The sequence below is a fragment of the Pongo pygmaeus genome, chromosome 11, assembly GCF_028885625.2.
Source record: "Pongo pygmaeus isolate AG05252 chromosome 11, NHGRI_mPonPyg2-v2.0_pri, whole genome shotgun sequence".
In the NCBI taxonomy this organism is placed as follows: Eukaryota; Metazoa; Chordata; class Mammalia; order Primates; family Hominidae; genus Pongo; species Pongo pygmaeus.
The window spans coordinates 105,275,186-105,293,329 of record NC_072384.2 but is presented as its reverse complement, the minus strand read 5'-3'; the positions used below and the strand labels follow the sequence as shown (position 1 = coordinate 105,293,329).

Genomic DNA, 18,144 nt, shown 5'->3' with positions numbered 1-18,144 from the left:
TTTGTGGTAACTATCAAACAAATGCTAAACATCATTTCTTAAAAACAGGGCAATAAGGCAGTCAAGGAAGGTACTTTAAATACATTTAAGTTTTTAAAGGTAATGAATTGTCTGAAAAGAGAAAAAGACACTAAATGCATTCTCCAAACTTCTCAAAGACCATTTTCCAAGATGGCCAAGTTTTTGCTCCTTCTCAATTCACCCCTTAACACAGATAAGTTTACATATAGGGCAATTATGTTTACACTATTTTGACATTCAACTGGAAAATGGTATTTTGTGTCAGAACAGAGGGACTGAAAGTGAAATTTGCTTAAACCACTCAATAGCATGCTAATAAATTAGTCTGAGGTACAGCCTACAGCTTTAGAGAAAAGATCATCAATGGGTTTCCAATCAGTAATTTATACAGTACTCAGTGAAAAATAACACAAGGAGGTAAGAAGTGCGTCCAGACTAGGCACAATTCTTCTAAACAGTGCACCTGCTGAACTCATTTGGGTAGAAGGCTTGTCTCTATATTGACCACCTACCGTTAAAAGAGTACATCTGACTGGAGTGTCTTCAGGGAGAAGGATGGATGGATGGATGCATAGACATTTATCCACCAACCCATTAGGTCCTTGCAGACTGTGACTGGGGAGCAGAGGACATTGTTGGTAGTAATGGAGAGACTTGAGACTTTAGGTATTTTTGACTGCTTAGTAGAAGATAAAATTAAAGTTGGCCAAACTAGAGAATCAATGAAGACTGTAGAATCAAAGACTAAAAAGTTAACATTTTATGAATACCTTGAACCTCCCCATCAACTGAAGACCAAAGTAAAAGACAAGCAATTAACCAAGCTATGGGAAACATCATATACTAACGGTACACATGAAGAATATGTGAGCATCTGAATTTATTATGAGGTAAGATCTTCAATATAAGGTTTGATAACTGTGTACCCTGTAATATTAGAACAATCGTTATATATGATAAAAACATATAACTTGGCTTGGGATCCTAGCCAAGTTAAGAGACTCATCCAGTAATTTATTTTAAGTCAACTTGATTGCAAGCTACTTGGGAATGAATTTGTGATGTGTATTATTTATATTCCTTTGGTAGCCTAGCACAATGCTTTTAATCTACTGGGTTATCAATAAATAATTATTGATTAACTGAAGGGAGTGACAGGCATGCCACCATTTTCTCTGGCATTGACACCTGATATACTGATTTTCATAACTGCATCGTTAAGACCAATCATCTAAAAAGAGCAGATGTTAGCTGAGCAAATGCTGAACTCTGCCATAAGGGCAGTTCACTGTAACACCAAGCTAAAGGCTTGAGGTCAAAGGACATTATCCCTGAACTGTGACTAAAACAAGAAGTTTTCCTCATGCTTTCAGATCTCTGGGGTAAAAAGTCTATTTGTTTTAAAAACACTAGTAGAGTTTAATTGATCATCACAATTATACAGAACCAAATGACACAAGGCCATTCAGTTTGTTGCTATCTATGCCATGTTTTAGGTCAAATAGTATAAAAAAAAATAAAAATAACTTTCTTTACAACAGTTTAAAACAATATGGACATTGAAGTTATGGCTTATTTTAGTCAATATTATCTTAAAACACCAAATATATGTGTTATGATTTTAAATAGGTTGTGATAAGGTAATAAGCCTACCCATTTTCCCCGATCACACCATATTCCACAAACATACATTATGTAACCATAGTCAAGTCTTCCATATAAACAAAAAGAAAATAAAGAAAATAAGATGTACCACATAATTTCCTTTCCTCTAATTTTACACACCAAAATCCCTCAAAGTTCCAAATTTCTTCCAACTGTAAAGATGTTTGAAGAATCTGGCAGACAGTCTCATATTTATAGATTAGTAATCAGAATTTATTCTGATATTTTTAGAAAGTTACTGGTATTTTCTGATAGCGATCAACATCTTCCCACTAAGCCAATGAATAAACACAATGAGCATCGTTTTCTGTGTATCATATGATGAATACATTGTTTCAAAGATAAATTGACAGGGTGTGGTGGTGATATCTGGGAGGTCTTTGTCTTTTATCTGGTAAACATTTAACAAAAAAAGAGTAGGCAAAAGAGAGATGGTTTCTCTTATGGCCACTGCTAAGCAAAGGCTGTCACCTTTCCTTATCACTTTGGGGTGTGAGAATGAACAGATCAAGCTGTTTCAGTATTTCCTACTTTCACTGGGCCAAATCAAGATCTTAGTAAAATTTCAAATAAGATACAGAAAAAGTAAATAACCAAATGTGTATATATTGAGGCATAATTCATCATATGGCTTTATCAGATAAAGCAAATGAGAAAATCCTGAGCCAGTCACGAAAGCGTGTCCAACTCTGAGTGACCTGTCCTTAAGATGGATCTTCTGTAAATAATTAAATTAGTGGATTTTTTTTTTTTTTGCCTGCCCATCTGGGTGGAAAGAAAATTTTTTAAAAATCACACACACACACACTCAGAGAGAAAAAAAAAATCTCAAAGGCTAAACGTTACATTTACATTGTCAGTGCAAAAAGGGCTTTACCATATATTAAATTGTTAACAAGATTCCTGAATTAAAAACTGCAAAAGAAAATCAGCATGGTTACTATAAATAATTTATTTATGTATGATTAGAAATTTGTGAGAAAATGTAATTTATTTTATGGCCACAAAGATGAATATGTATAAACAAAAAATCTGAGTCATAACTTCAATAAATTTTTTAATACAGGTAAGTAACTTAAAGGCATTTTGTAATAGACATGTTAAACCTTATTAGGCTGTGAAAAGCAGTACTTGTATTTAGAGAACAGAGGGCAATTCTGCGTGGCTGTGTTTCGGCTGCCTCAGAGTGCCTGAAACAGAAGAGAGCGAGCTGGGGACTGGCTGCAAGGCAGGACGATGGAGGTTTTACTGGCGGGGGCATGGGGAAGAGGCCAGAGGTGCATGGCTTCGTTTTTTTCTCCCCTTTATTAAAAGGATAAACTGCAAATCATTTTATCAGTGGTCGGGGGAACTACAAGAAGCTGAATATGACAGCAGTGCTGAAAATATTTTCACTACTTAGGGACTAGGCCTCTGCAAACATGGCTTCACTGGACTTACTATTAAAAGCAATCTGCAAAAGAGGCTTAAAAACCCAGGGGTCTAATATCAAGTGAACAGTAGGAAAGGTGACCTTTCATTCCGTTTGTTTATTAGAGGATCTGCAGACTCCATCTCAGTGTGGGTCCGGTATTGGTAAGAGGCCAAAGGGGAGATGGTGAACTCTGTGTTTTTTTAGAGGTCACATAATCAACTTAGAAAATACAGCTGGAAAAAGAACAAAAATGAGAGCTTGGTTTTATGTACTATCTTACATTTTTGGTTAAATGGTTACATGTAAATTCCTTTTAATAATTTTCTATTTTATTTGAGTACAACCAACTTAGTATAAATTTAGGTACTAAACTTAGCTATCAGATATAGCACACAAAATTAAAGAGACAAAAGGGTAACTGAAGCAGGTAGAAAAAAAAGAAAATTGAAATAAGACTAAAATACAAAAGTTAACTGAATATAAAACAAAAAAATGAAAATACAAGTTCTGTTAGGATGGTGGTAATTTTTATTTTTCTGAAGTGTAACACTATATAATTTTAATAAATAATATCTCATTTTAAATGCATTTATAAAACTATAGCATGTTTTCAAGCAAACTTCATCATTTTATTTTTACAAAATGGTAGGAAGTGATCAACTATGAGGCCTATATATATTCATCTGCAAAAGGAGGTAAAGCCAGGCATATTCAAAATTGTATATTTAAAATATTGCTCATAGTTTTACTCAATACAAACAAAAATTACTCCCATATGGTAATTACCTTTTAATATTTTTTAGGGGCTACTTGTCTTTAGGTATTGACTTTATTCTTTAACTAGTACCACTGGCCCTTTTACAAAGTATTAATTTTAATATTCAATGAATAACCTGACATTTTTCCACAGAGCTACTTTTTGACTACTCTGAAAACAAACTCTAAAATAAAAATCAAAACAGCCAAAGTGTGGTGGCTCATGCTTTGGGAGGCTGAGGAAGGAGGACTGCTTGAGGCCAGGAATTCATGATCAGTCTGAGCAACATAGCAAGACCCATTGCTACAAAAAAAATAAATAAATAAAAAATAAAAACAAAACAACAGTAGCAAAAGAAGAGTGGTGCTCAAAATGGGTTAGAAACACTGTAGCCTCCTTAGTCCTGATTTAGTTATAGTCACACCAGAAAGCAAGCACACACTTTGTTGACTATATGGCTGTGACTGATTGATGATACCCTAGCAAGGTTACCATAGCTAATTACAACATTATTCATTTAAGCCTTCAAGGGGGAAAAAAAAACCATACTCCCAGGGAAGGAAAGGAAAAAAAAAAAAGAAAGAAAAGCTATTCTATAACTGATAACTTTTGAATAATCAGCCTCAACAGGAAACAAACAGGATGAAACTCAATGACCAAATTGTAACTTATGAATTCATCTAAGCAATTTTAACTCTGGGTAATTTTAACTCTGGGTTTCACAGCCTACAGCAAAGAGCTTCCAACAACAAGGAACCTTCACATGCTTATATGCTTTGTAGTCAGAATTCAAAGGCTTCATCAGAAGCATAACCCAACCCTGAGCTTTAGTTCTGCTATGTGTGTGGTGTGAGTGTGTTTGTCTAGGATCAGATGCCAATACTTAAACTCACATTATGGGCACAGCAGCTACTTACACACGGCAGCCTAATTAAAGGAATAAACTTCCCCTTTCTTTACATTTTCCTGAAGATCAGCGCCATAAAGGGATTTTGGTTTGGTTAAAAATTGAGAAAAATGTTCCCATATGTTTCCTTTATGCAGTAAATTAGTCAAAATCAGATAGAAAATGGTCACAATTTTCAACAGGAATCTATGGCTACACAGTATTTGCTGAACACCACTGCAAATAAAGAGAACTCAGTGTTTTGAAAATAATGATATTATAACAAACACATAATCATAATTTCCATTTCGGTTTTGAAGAAGCACAAACACACATGGAAACAATAAAGCATCTGAGGCACCTTTCAGCTTTCAAGTCTCAAAAACAAGAATCACTTTCAAATAGAAAGTAGCTCATCTTCAAAGTTTAACACACAAGAGGAGAATAAAGCTAATACCACTTCAACTCCAAACTTTAATCAGATTACTTTATATCAAGGTAATCTAGATCACAAGCATGGCAACAGCCAAGTTTAAAGTACTTTTTATCCTGAAAAACTATTTAAATTACATTGCTAAAATAATTTAACTAAATAAATATTTTCCCATGAAAGCTTGAACCCAAATTAGCAAATTTCAATCAAGAAGTACTGAGAAAAATTATCAAAAGGTACAAAATAAAAAACTACTAATTAATTGGGGCCATAGGAGGGAAACTGGCAGAGGCATGGAGTTGGATTCAAACTCAGCTTGGTATTAATAAAACACTCACGGAACCATCATGGCCCACTGGAGAAAGGACAGCTTATTTTATAGATGAGGAAACTGTGGCCCAGGGAGATATGGTGGTGACACATCAGGGAGTGACCTGGATAGCCTTGGTTTTCAATTTTTACTTCACTAGAATGTGTCCCAAATTTGTCCTGATTTATTTTTTGTTTGGAAAAAGTTGATTCTGATACAGATAGGTTAAATGACTTATCCTGATCACACAGCTAGATCAAATACTGCAGGGTCTAGAACTAGCTCCATATCACTGACTCTCAAGGGACAAAGATTGGGTTGGGTCAACCTTGGGCTATGGCCACAAAAAGCCTCTTATGGAACAGTAGGTGGTCAGGTACTAATCATGAAGGCAGTGTAGGGACTAGTCAAGGGAAGGACCAGGAGACTCCTATCCTCCTAAACTTTAAAATAATTTTCCTCACTAATTTGTCTTTTTTACAGATGGTCCTATATGTACATACTTAAAAAATCAAAAAGTGTACTAAAATATCCACGTTATTAAAAAAAAACCCATATCTATGGATCCCATTAGTATATTGGTTTTAGTAGAACTTTCCTACACACACAAACACACACACACACACGGGATGAGAAGATAAGAAGACAGAAGCAAACTCATTTCTGAAACGTACAGGATTTAAAAGACATTTTCTCCACCTCCATTTCCTTGTCTTGTTCTCTCAGTAGCTTTTGATTTATAGCTATTCATAGTATCTATTTATTAATTTACACTCTACTCAATTCCAAAAGGATATGAGGTGCTATCACATATAGTACCTAAACTATATGGATAATTGAAATCTACAATTAATTTTTAAAAAGTCATGTAACTGAACAAGCACTGTTCTAGAAGCCAAGAGATGTGGGTTCCAGTTCTAGTTCCTTATTCAACATCAGAGTACACATTGAATTTTAGCTTTTATTTGCTCATTTGTAACATAATGTCGATTATCTACACAATTGCTAATTATAAAATTCTGTGTAACTGTGTATTTCTAGGTCAGCATTCCACAAACCTTTTTCTGAGGCACGCATACGTCTTTTGAGTGGAGGTGAGGTTTTGGGGTAGATAAGCATTGGGATTCTGTTTATTGGCTACTTTCTAGACTTCTGCACCCTTTCTTCCACACTAGCATAAGCAATCCTATTTGTCCAGAGATGGAGAATGAACAAATTTAAATAGCATCTAGAACTTAAGTGCTCAATAAATGTTATTTATTAACTAGAATCAAGCATCCATTGAAACCCTAATACATGCTCAGAAGAACCATGGGGTTTCACAGAGAAGACTTGGAAAATTCTCGAACTAGGTAATTTTTAAGTCCAAATAGATCATGTGAATATGATTCTTTCCAATTTCACCTGGTATTTTGGTTACCACATCTCATCATTTAAATGAACTCTCAGGCCAGCAATCTCTGTACTATATGGTAACATGCTTTGGCTGATTTCAAAGCCACAGAATCTTAAAGTGTGAAAGTGATTTGCTACTTAGGGCTGAATCAGGGCTCAGTCATTCAGCATTACATTAGAAAATCCATTAGAAAATAAATGATAGGAAATAATTTAGATGAATGAGGTTGGAATTATGTGGTTGCCCACTTGATTTAAAACTCATCCTATGAATTAAAAATATATACCCCATTAGCTTATAGGGCATGAGACTATGAACCCCTTTATGTCAGTAGATTTCTGCTGTTCATCTTTGTAACCCTTGATTGTTAGATGAAGAATTAAGAAATAATAGTTATTGTATGCCTACTGTACTGTTTTAAAGATTTGGACAAGGCTTCATGAACAAGGTCATATTTGAGCTTGAACTTAAAAGGTGCATATGAGTTCACTACACAGTAAAGAGACAAAGGAATGAGCCAGGTAAAGAGAACAGTATCCACAAAGGCACAGAGATTTGAAGGTAGTAAATTTGGAATGGCAAGTGGTTCACAGTGGCTGCAGGTTAAGGTGACTGTGAAAGACTGGCCAGCAATAAAGGTGGGCAGAGAGGAAGCAACTAGATCATGAAAGGCCTGGGAATATGAATATGCATGCATAAGTATTACATCCTGGAAGATAAAGAAAGAATGGGAGGAGTCAACCTCTGTATGCATTACATGGAGAAGGTGGTTGTTGGTTTTTAACAGAATACTGTTGATAGTTATCTTGTGTTGGAAAAAGAAATATAAAAATTATACTGAACATTGAGTATATTTTGATATCAGATTCCAGGAAAACATAAATTTTGGGTGCTCAACGTGATGTAATCACAAAAATCTCTTGATTCCTAATATTTGTTGAATTGTGTCTGCTTAATTAAGAAAAGCAGTGTAAGGCAAGGAAGATTAAATTTGCTATTTTCTTAAGAAAGTGGCCTTAAGAGTGAGAAAACCAGTAAAAAATTAAGCCCTATTTCTGTTGTACCAGGTTGGGTGAATGAGCTGTGAAAAGTACAACCAGTTCCAATGGCTACACGGGCTGACTGGGGAAGGGAGATGAAAGGCCTGGGTTCAATGGCTGGCATTTCATGAGCACCCTGTTAGGAGGAACTGCTGGGGCACAGGTGCTGCAAAACTCCTCTCACCGCCCCTCCCATTCTTCACCTAAGCAGGCTTTCAGGGTGGCCCAGACAGTACAGCCAGGTCGCACTCCCAGAAGTGCCATGAATGAATACTGCCTCTACTGCCTACCACATTTCTCCATCTAGAGGTGCACAGCCTATGGCCACATCCTGCCCTGAAGCCAACAACAGGAAAACAGAATGGGTGGAGACCAAAGCTGGCTGTGTTGCTTCCTTATTTAACTTCTCTATCTGAAAAACCTGACAAATATGTTTTTTCTTTGCTTTTTAAGTTCCAGAAATGCAAAGTACTCAAACTGCTACAACCACGAAAGTGGGTAAGGGATGATTTTTTTTTTTTACATCATTCATCCTTGCCCAAATTTCTCCTGCTGATTCAGAGGAACCATCTGCATCAGCTTGCTAACGAGTTTAGATATGGTTCTCAGGGTGATGGGAAGCCAGTGAAGGTCGTTAAGCAGGGGAGTTATATTATATAATCAGATTTGTGATTTAGAAAGGCAGCTCTGGCAACAGTAGGGACTGGAGAAAGCACACACTGTAAAGAAAGAGGTCAGTTTGAGGCCTCTGCAATAGTCTAATTGATGGCAAAGCTCTGGCCTGCTGTGGTGGCTGTGGACAAGGAAGCTGAATAGCTGACAGAGTGGGGGAGGTAGAAGGAAATGGTGGAACTGTAGGTGATGCCAAGGTTTCAGGCCAAATGGTTGGAAGGCAATGTTTCCCACCTAAAAGTGAGCTAGTCTCATCATTTAATCTGGTACTAAGTGAAATGAGATTGTAGACCAAGGAGTTTAGTATTTTCAGGGTTTTGGCATATATTCTCAAAGTAAACCCCAAGACAGTTATATTAGTTGGTTGTTTTAGGAATTGCGTATCAGAGGCAGCACAGCAAAATGGTTTCTCACACCGCAGCCAGCAAGAGTTCAAATTCTGCTTCTGCCACCTAATAGCTATGTGATTTCTGCTGAGTTACTAAACTTCTCTGTGCCTATTCCTCAACTCTTAAAAGATAAAAATAATAAAAGCCGACTAATTAAGTATGATGAGGCTTAAATAAATGAGTTATTATGAGTAAGGAATTTAGATGGTGTGTACTCATGTAATCAATATTGTTTTCTCTGACTTATCAAAAATCATATGGAAGAAGTAGAAAGTCTACTTTCAAAGAAGGGGAATCTCGGCTGACTTTTTTTTCTTGCATTCGATATTATGTTGTTCTAATATTCCAACAAAAAAGCTGAAGAAAACAAACTTTTTTCCCTGACAAAGCTCATAAGACAGAGGTGAAAACAAATTCTCTGGCACAGAAGTACTCTGAGGTTCGGCCATTTGAAGACCACAGTGCTTGCTTATAAATAGAATATTAAAATAAGCAAGAGCAATTTTCTCCTTTCGTCTTCCCTTATTGCCTAATTTTCCTCTCATACCATTTGCATAATGGATAAAAAGGCACCCATTATGCAAATGAATGATGGGGCTGTAAGGTTGCTGAAGCCACAAGGCTGGCTCCAGATGAAGAGAAGCTGCCACAAAGCCCTCCAGCAGCCACGTTCCAGCAGACTGCTTCACTAGCTCGGTTCCAAAAGATAGAGGAAAACCCACGAAGACCATAGGTCATTAATTTCCATTTGGTTTATTTTAAAACGGGCACTACAGATGCTTTTCCGAAAATCAGTACAAAATATGGATTGTCAGCATTAGAGTATGTAAATTTAACTTTACAGTATATATTTTATTTCAAATGGGAAAATGAGTACTATGTACAGTTCTAACCATTTTAAGCATATGTTTTGCTTTAAAAAGAATAAGAAGCTGACCTTTGCAAAGTGGAATAAGCCTCTGTTCTTCTAGCTTGAGAATTCCCTCAGAACAGGTGCTCTAAGTAGTCTCAAAATGTTGCACAAACATTCCACAGGCATAAAAAGTTGTTTGAAATACCAAGATATTAGTGGATTTTCAAAAACTTCAGACTGTTAAATTGAGCTAAATTTATCTTTAGGCGGTATCACCAAAACAGATATGTTATTTCTCTTGAAGTTGTAAACTGATAGAAACTTTAGAGTAGTATTTACTTTCTCATTCTACAAATATAATGAAAAATAATTCTAAGCAAAATTACTGGATAAATTGTCTTGTCTGAATAAATCATCAGAAAAGAATTTCAAAACTAACTTCAAAACATTTCCCCCAGATTCTGAGATTATAGTTTGGGCAGGAAAAGACAGAGGCTAAGAAAATAAAGTGACCTTTATTTCTAGCATGGATTCTTTGATAAACCTTGGCTTTTTCCAAATGACTTTTTTTCAGGAACTTTTTAAAAAAGTTATATGATACAGGCAAACTTCATCATTTAGCATCTGACTCCTCCATGTTACTTCAAGGGCATACAATTCTACTTCACCTTCAGTTCAAGAAAAAGCCGCATCCACTTACCTAAGCAGCAGTGGCTGCAAAGAGCTACGTAAAAAAATAATATAAAGAAAAGATAAACCACAATATAAAAAATATTAACAGGATGAAAGTCACAAAGAAGAAACAATGCCTAATCAACAAGATGACGGATCTTTAGTCAGGTGAAAAGAATATTATAAACATTACACATACCTAGTTTTAGAGCAGAAGGGGTTACTTCAATCTCCCCACCAATTGGTTTAAATGCAGCCAGTTGGGCAGCCACTTCTGTCTCAAAAGCATCTGGGCTCTGCCGATCTGCAGGGTTTCCACTGGGGCTCTCAATCTTGTGGAGTGGTTCTTGTTCTTCAAACACAGCAATCAGCTACAAACAAATCCAACAACACTAATTACTTTGTAGGACATGCATACCACACGGACACTATCTAGCTGAATGTGATCTTTATTTGGTTGCAAAGAAAATCGCCTCATCAAACTTAAAACGTTAATGTTACTATAGCACAACTCTTAATTTTTCAACAATATTATGTCTATAAGCACCATGGTCAAGAAATAATAAATACTGGTTTATTCATTTGTTTATTTTGTCTATTACTGAAAAAGAGAACCAGTTTTGGCCCACTCTCTTAAAGGAATGAAATGGCTGCTTCCCCTTCCCACTACCCCACCTTCCCTAATATGCCTAAAAGGACTTCATTAACTCTTTATTAGAGAGTGCTTCCAAAAATGAAAGTTGAATATGCGTTGAATAATAGACTTAAATAGTATAGGGAAGGTATTCCAGTCTCAGAGACCTAAAACACATTACAAGATGCCTAATTGTATCTGTCCCTGTAGATACACTCTACATACATATATACATACATACATTGTGTGTATACTTATATACAATTTGTGCTTATCTTGTATAAATAGGTATCTCATTTTTGTACATGCCTTTAATTTTGTTCTTTTCTTTCATGATTGACTCTGTGTTGACTGGTTTAAGTCCAATGGAATGCTAAGTCCAATAAGACTCAACATCCTTACTTTTAATCTGAGTCAATCTTATTTTACATGAGAACTATGCTTTTTACCATTAATATAAAAAGTCTAAATTGTTCATTTCCAAGTCATTTTTTTCCTTAAAATAAGGGCAAGATATCTTTAAAAATTCAAGTAATCACACAGACACTACTGTATAGACAGTGACAACAGCTCTGCTGAAACTGCACTTTTGGCCAACAGACAGCACCAACATTCAGAAACTTCAAGGGTTTCTCATCAGCTGATGTAGAAAAGTCCAAATGTGAGTACACGAGGCAGCTACAGGATGCTACTGTCATTTCAAAAAGTGCAATGTGTGTAAATGTAAAAACCAGCAGTACATCTTTAGATATTTTCTATTCATTAAGTAAAACAAACCTACTTATGATTCAAGAATTTATTCAGGAAAGACACTCAAAGCCCCAGTCACAGGGGAACCCTGTTGGCAATAGCATTAATAACAGAAGTGCAGGGTTAACCAATCAAAACATCATAAATTTCAAGTTTGGTCTTTCAAAAGAAATGAATACAATTAGGGATATGCAAATTGGCCATTCAAAAATAATTTTCATAATTGACTACTCATTTCCAGTATGGAGACTTCTTTAATTGGAAAATCCAACAATCCTCTCACCACAGAAAAGAAATGCTACTCCCAAGGCATTATTTTTAATTCTTGAAATTGAGCATATGCATTTTCTATTTGTAACTGGTAGCACTGATGAACTTATTTGAGATAAGACTTAAATAGATTAATAATAATGAAAGATTATTCTAGTATAAAAAAATCAGTAGAACGATATCTTTCTCATCATCCAGCCAGAATGAGTTTAACACTTTAAATCTTGAAAAGGAAAATGAAACCAACTTTTTAATGTGGTGGATGTGTGATTTTCATCACTATTTCTGTTATATAATAACTTCAATTTTGTGTATTCATTAACCCTAACATATATTAGTAATGTTCATTTTAACATTTAACATACCAATCAACTGGCAATGGCATATTATATTGGTACTATGAACAGTTTAGTGTAAGCTAAGAGTTATATCTTACTCTTCTTTCATATGACATCCTTAACTCAGTATAACCCACATGCCTTAAATATTGGAAAAACGAGAAAAAATAGAACACCAACTAGAAGTATAATACAAAAGCTTAAAAGTGATAACTCATAAGATAAATATTTTTTCTTAAGATACTTTACTGTTTTCCATACATTTTATCCACACAAGTATACAGTGTATGCGGTAAGAATATTATACCTATTTATCAAATGGTAGAACAGAGTAGCTCCAAGATTTTGTTTCCCAAGGTCACTGACTGAACGGTAGCTGGTAGTGGAATCTAGTCTTTTTAATTTTCAATCCAGAGAAAGTATTTTCCTATACTGTAGCTGTTTTCCAAAAAGAAAACTGTAAAAAGAGAGGCTACACTGAAAGAATGTCTGTAATTTGTCCATTAGGGTGTTATACCCTAAAGAATGTGAATTCCACTTTTTGGAGACACAGGCACTACATGACTTTTCTTGAAGATGATAATAGCAAGACCTGATGCTCCCCAAATCTCATAAGCTCTTTGATTGAAATCAATTGCTTAGATTGTTTCCCAATTAGCACCTAGTTATGGTGAATGTATGAAAAAGTCTCTACTCCTGGGTAGAAGAGGACCAGCTCCTGATCTGTCATGGCTCCCATGGATGCTTGCTGAACAGAGACTCTCTGCATCCAGTCTTCATCTCAACATCTACAATATACACAGACTTATGCTTGTTTCAACATTGATAATTGGTTTAAATCATATGTTGCAGGTCCTTGTTAACTAGATTACTTCAGTCATCTGAATACCTACATTCCTGGGCAGCAGACTCCCCAGAAGACAGTGTTACAGAAACTCATTAATTAACATAAACCACTGTTCTAGCCCCTCAACAGAAGGAATGCTGGTTTTTAAAGAATCTAGTGCATGGAAATGGCATTCCCTTCTTGCCTTTAAACCCATTCAAAGTTATCTTTCCCACAGAGATGCGCTGAACATGAAAGAGGGAATTCTATTTAAAAAGCTTTTGTGTTAAGGTTTCACTTAGAGCAAACTTGTATGGCATGTGGAAGAACTTTCACTGACACCTCAGGGGCTGCAGTAACCCACACTCTACACAATGCAAACAGGGAATGTTGGATTGGATGATTCCTCCTCTGCTGCCTTCTCTCTCCTTCTGGTCTGCCCTCCAGTCTCCTTCTATGATTCCAGTGTCCTCATGCCACCTACTGCAGTGCTGGCATTTCCAGGAGACCCCATAATCCAAAATGATCTGTTTACACAATCTTTACTTCCAGTCAAAACTCCTGTTCCCACAAGATGTCTGTCAGTATTTAAGCATCTAATCCCCAGATAGACACAGGAAGGTCAGTCTATGAATATGCTAGAAGTTCTCCCATCAAACAAATCAATGACCTTCTCAGGATCCACTTACCACAGGTCCCACCCCATTTTCTGCCTCTCCTCTAAAGCAAAAATTTGAAAGCGCTGTCTACACAACAGTTTCCAATATCTCTCCTCCCATTCTTTAATGATGCCACTCTAGTCAGGCTCTCACCCCTCAACTCCACTGAAACTGCTCTTATCAAGGTCAAAAACAATCTCTAGATTCCTAAATCCAAAGGTGCTTCTCTGGCTTTACTTCAGGACACAGGTGATTACTGCCTTCTGAAAGTACTTTCTGCACTTGGATTCCAGGGCACCAGTCTCTTGGTTTACCCTTATTTCTCTGGGCCCCCATCAAGTTTTCTTTTGGTTGTTCTTCTTCATCTTCTGGATTTGGTCTCTAAAAATGTTGAAGAGCATATGTCTAAATTTGTTTAGTGACATCATCTGTTTCATGGGTTAATATAACTCTATCGGCTGATAAATTCAAAATTTTAAGTGGTGCAACCCAGACCTTCTGTAACTCCAGGCTCATTTCCTAATCTAACATGTCAAAAATGGAAAAAGTGACCTTTCAAAGCTCTTTCCATAGCTCTTTACATCCCAATTAATGGTAATTCATCCTTCTAAGTTGTTCAGGCCAAACACCTTGTAGCAATCCTTCAACTCTCTTTCCCTCCCCTCTCACTCTGTCTCTGATACACTCTATTTGACCACTTCTCACCACCTCCACTGTCACCACTTTGGACCCAGCTACCATGTGTTTAACAGCCCTGACTAGTCCCCTTGTTTCTACCCACTGCCTCTTCCCCCTGTGTGCAACACAGCAGCCAGACTGACCTTGTTAGCATGAATCGGATCACGTGTCTCCTCTGATGCGACTCCTGTAATACTTTCCCACCTCACTTGAAGAAAAGCCTAAGTCTCTGCAATGGCCAATAAGGTCACTTGCTCCTGTTCCATTTCTGACCTCGAGTTCTGCTGATCCTGCCCCTTGTTCTCAGGACTCCATCCAGCTGCACTATTGTCTTTGTAACTGCCTCAGGGTCTTTGCACTTGCTGTTCTCTCTGCCAGAAACAGTCTTCCACCAGACACCTGCAAGGCTTGTTCCTCAATCTTTCAGATCTTTAATCAAATGCCAGCCTTTCTCTGGCTATACTAAATTGCAGCATCTTCATTACTCCCTGTATTCCCCCGCTTTGTTTTATTTTATATCATGTGTATCATCCTGTCAGCATCACAGCTCTTCTTATTTTATTGCCTGTCTCTGCACCTCACTAGAATGTAAGCTCCATGAGAACCCTGAGTTTGTTATTGATTGTGTATCCCCATTGGCTCAAAGAGTGAATTTGCCATCATAGGGGCTCAATATACATTTGCTGAAAAAAATTAGTGAAATATGAGGCAAACAGATACTAAAACCTAATATAGCAACAAAAGATACCTAGATTTTTCATGTGTTTTTAGAATAAACATTCAAATATTCTTTAAAAAATTAAATGAATGTGTATAAATGATCACATTTAATCTTAAGATAATCAAGGTATCATCATCATCATTATTGTTGGTTTGGCTTTGGAAATTATGGCCGATAAATTCCTCCTTTTTTATTCAACACTGGGGGAAATTGCTTCTGCCACATCATATTCCAAAAATGGAGATTATCTATCTTCTCTTTCCTTTTCAGGCTCACTTTCAAAAGGGGAAGTCAGCCCGTTTGGTCACTGGATGAAGCAGGATGCAGGCTGAATGGAGAGGTGGTGGGGTTCGCGGTCTGTCCCAGGCACTCCCTCACCCAGCTATCTGCTAATACACTACTTTGATTTATCTATTGTGAAGCTTTTTAGACGTGTCCCTTAAAGTAGCTTAAGGACAAATGCGAATAAAACTCCCCAGCAAGTGGAGACGCAGCCTGAAGAGGCATGTCATAAGCTCAACACTGAAGTGCCCAGCTTTATTTTCAAAGTCGTGAAAATTTCACATTTTAGACCCTACCAGCTTTCTGTACTTCTTTTCAATATGAAAAGATTGTATGATTAAGGCATCAAGAAAGTGAAATGTTTATCTCATGATTTGGGTACCCCTGTTTGAGAGACAGAGGTTCTCAGGAACACATCTACCTTCTAAATAGGAGTTAGGAAAACACATGGAAATAAATACATTAACATGGTATGTGTGAATTATTTTCAATACCTAGATATTAATTGCCAGGGCTGACTGGTGTTCCCAATTCAAAGATTAGGCACTAGCTTCATTAAGTGTATGCATTCACTCCTATATTACCCAGGGGCGATCTGAAAGGAACATCTGAAACTAGGATTCTCCTAGAAAAAAAGTGATATCCATAAACCTTATTTTAGAAAATCATTCCATATTTTTCTCATTCCTTTACCTTGTAAAGGTAAAAAGAAAAGGAAAGTCAACAAGAAAAACAAACAAACACTTTTACACTGTTGGTGGGAGTGTAAATTAGTTCAACCATTGTGGAAGACAGTGTGGCGATTCCTCAAGGATCTAGAACCAGAAATACCATTTGACCCAGCAATGCCATTACTGGGTATATACCCAAAGGATTATAAATAATTCTACTATAAAGACACATGAACGCGCATGTTTATTGCAGCACTATTTACAATAGCAAAGACTTGGAATCAACCCAAATGCCCTTCAATGACAGACTGGATAAAGAAAATGTGGCACATATACACCATGGAATACTGTGCAGCCATAAAAAAAGAATGAGGTCATGTCCTTTGCAGAGACATAGATGAAGCTGGAAACCATCATCCTCAGCAAACTAACACAGGAACAGAAAACCAAACACCACATGTTCTCACTCATAAGTGGGAGCTGAACAATGGGAACACATGGACACAGTGACGGGAACATCACACACGGGGGCCTGTTGGGGGGGTGGCGGGAAAGGGGAGGGAGAGCATCACAACAAACACCTAATGCATGGGGAGCTAAAAGCCTAGATGATGGGTTGATAGGTATAGCAAACCACCATGGCACATGTATACCTATGTAACAAACCTGCACGTCCTGCACATGTATCCCAGAACTTAAAGCAAAATTTAAAAAAAATTAAAAAGAACTTTGGATAATTTACAACATCCATGACCATGAATAACAGATCTGATCAAAACAGCCATGTACTCTGCAATTTCACTCCATCAGTATCCCTTCCAGGACTCAGATCTGTTTTTAGTCTAAAACACTAAGGTTATTATGATCAATATCACTAGTAAAAGTGTGTGTGAACATGTCAGTGTTTTCAGGGGTGAGAAGGAATGGGGTAGAAGACTAACTTTCTTGATAATATCGCTAACATGCCCAAATGCTGAGCATAGAGGCTGGCATACAATGAAAGGTTAAATTTAATTTCTTTTCCTACCATAGCTATCATTCTCTGGCTTCCAGACTGAGTCCCACTTGACTTGTTTATCCCTATTTTGCTTTCACTTTGTTGTTTCTCTTTAATCTCTTCATCACAGGACTGACAGAGGAACACAAAAAGTACCAAGATCAAACACAACCAATAGGTAATTTCTGTTTTTCTTTTATTCTTGTTCTTCATCACACAAGAACACACAACTCTTAGACCATACAGTACTCTATCGCTCTTCTGCCTAGCAGTACATGGTTTGTGCTGTCTGGTCTTTGCCAACCATAACTTGAAGCAATATACCAATGCCTTCAGCTTCTCTGCTGACAAGTAAATATTTTAACAATAAATGCCATGAAGTACATTTATTGCAGAGTCTCTCAATATTCATGGTGTGGTTTATTCTGTTGCCAACATGTAGCATTCTGTCATTTTTATAGCCTGAATTGTTATAATCTGATGCTATTATCTTTAGCCTATGTAGAAAATAAAAAAGAATCATCCAAATGCTGCAGAGTACAATAAACTGCATTTATAATGGCATTTTTATTAGTGATTACACTGAGAAATATGTGGCTCTATTTTAATTACATGTCAAGTGAACTAATGTACTACTAAGAAAGGCTTATTTGCCACATTGAGTTATTTGGGTTAAACTGTTGAACTAAACAATGTATTGATATTTTTTACTGTTTCCTATATATTCTGTGTTACCAACTATCAAGTTAAATTAAAAGACAAAAAAAAAAAAACCAGTATCCTATAAAATAAAATTGGAATCGTTTGTCT

The 18,144-nt window shown here is 36.5% G+C and overlaps 1 protein-coding gene across 2 annotated transcripts in view; it reads right to left on the bottom strand.

Moving 5' to 3' along the window:
* The window catches only part of PARD3B (par-3 family cell polarity regulator beta), a 1,077,199-nt gene that overhangs the window by 646,738 nt on the left and 412,317 nt on the right, over positions 1-18,144 (bottom strand). For both annotated transcript variants that reach the window (XM_054478835.2, XM_063647802.1), the window contains one exon: positions 10,708-10,879. In XM_054478835.2, coding sequence (XP_054334810.1) covers positions 10,708-10,879 — 172 coding nt within the window. The remainder of the gene's footprint in view (positions 1-10,707; positions 10,880-18,144) is intronic.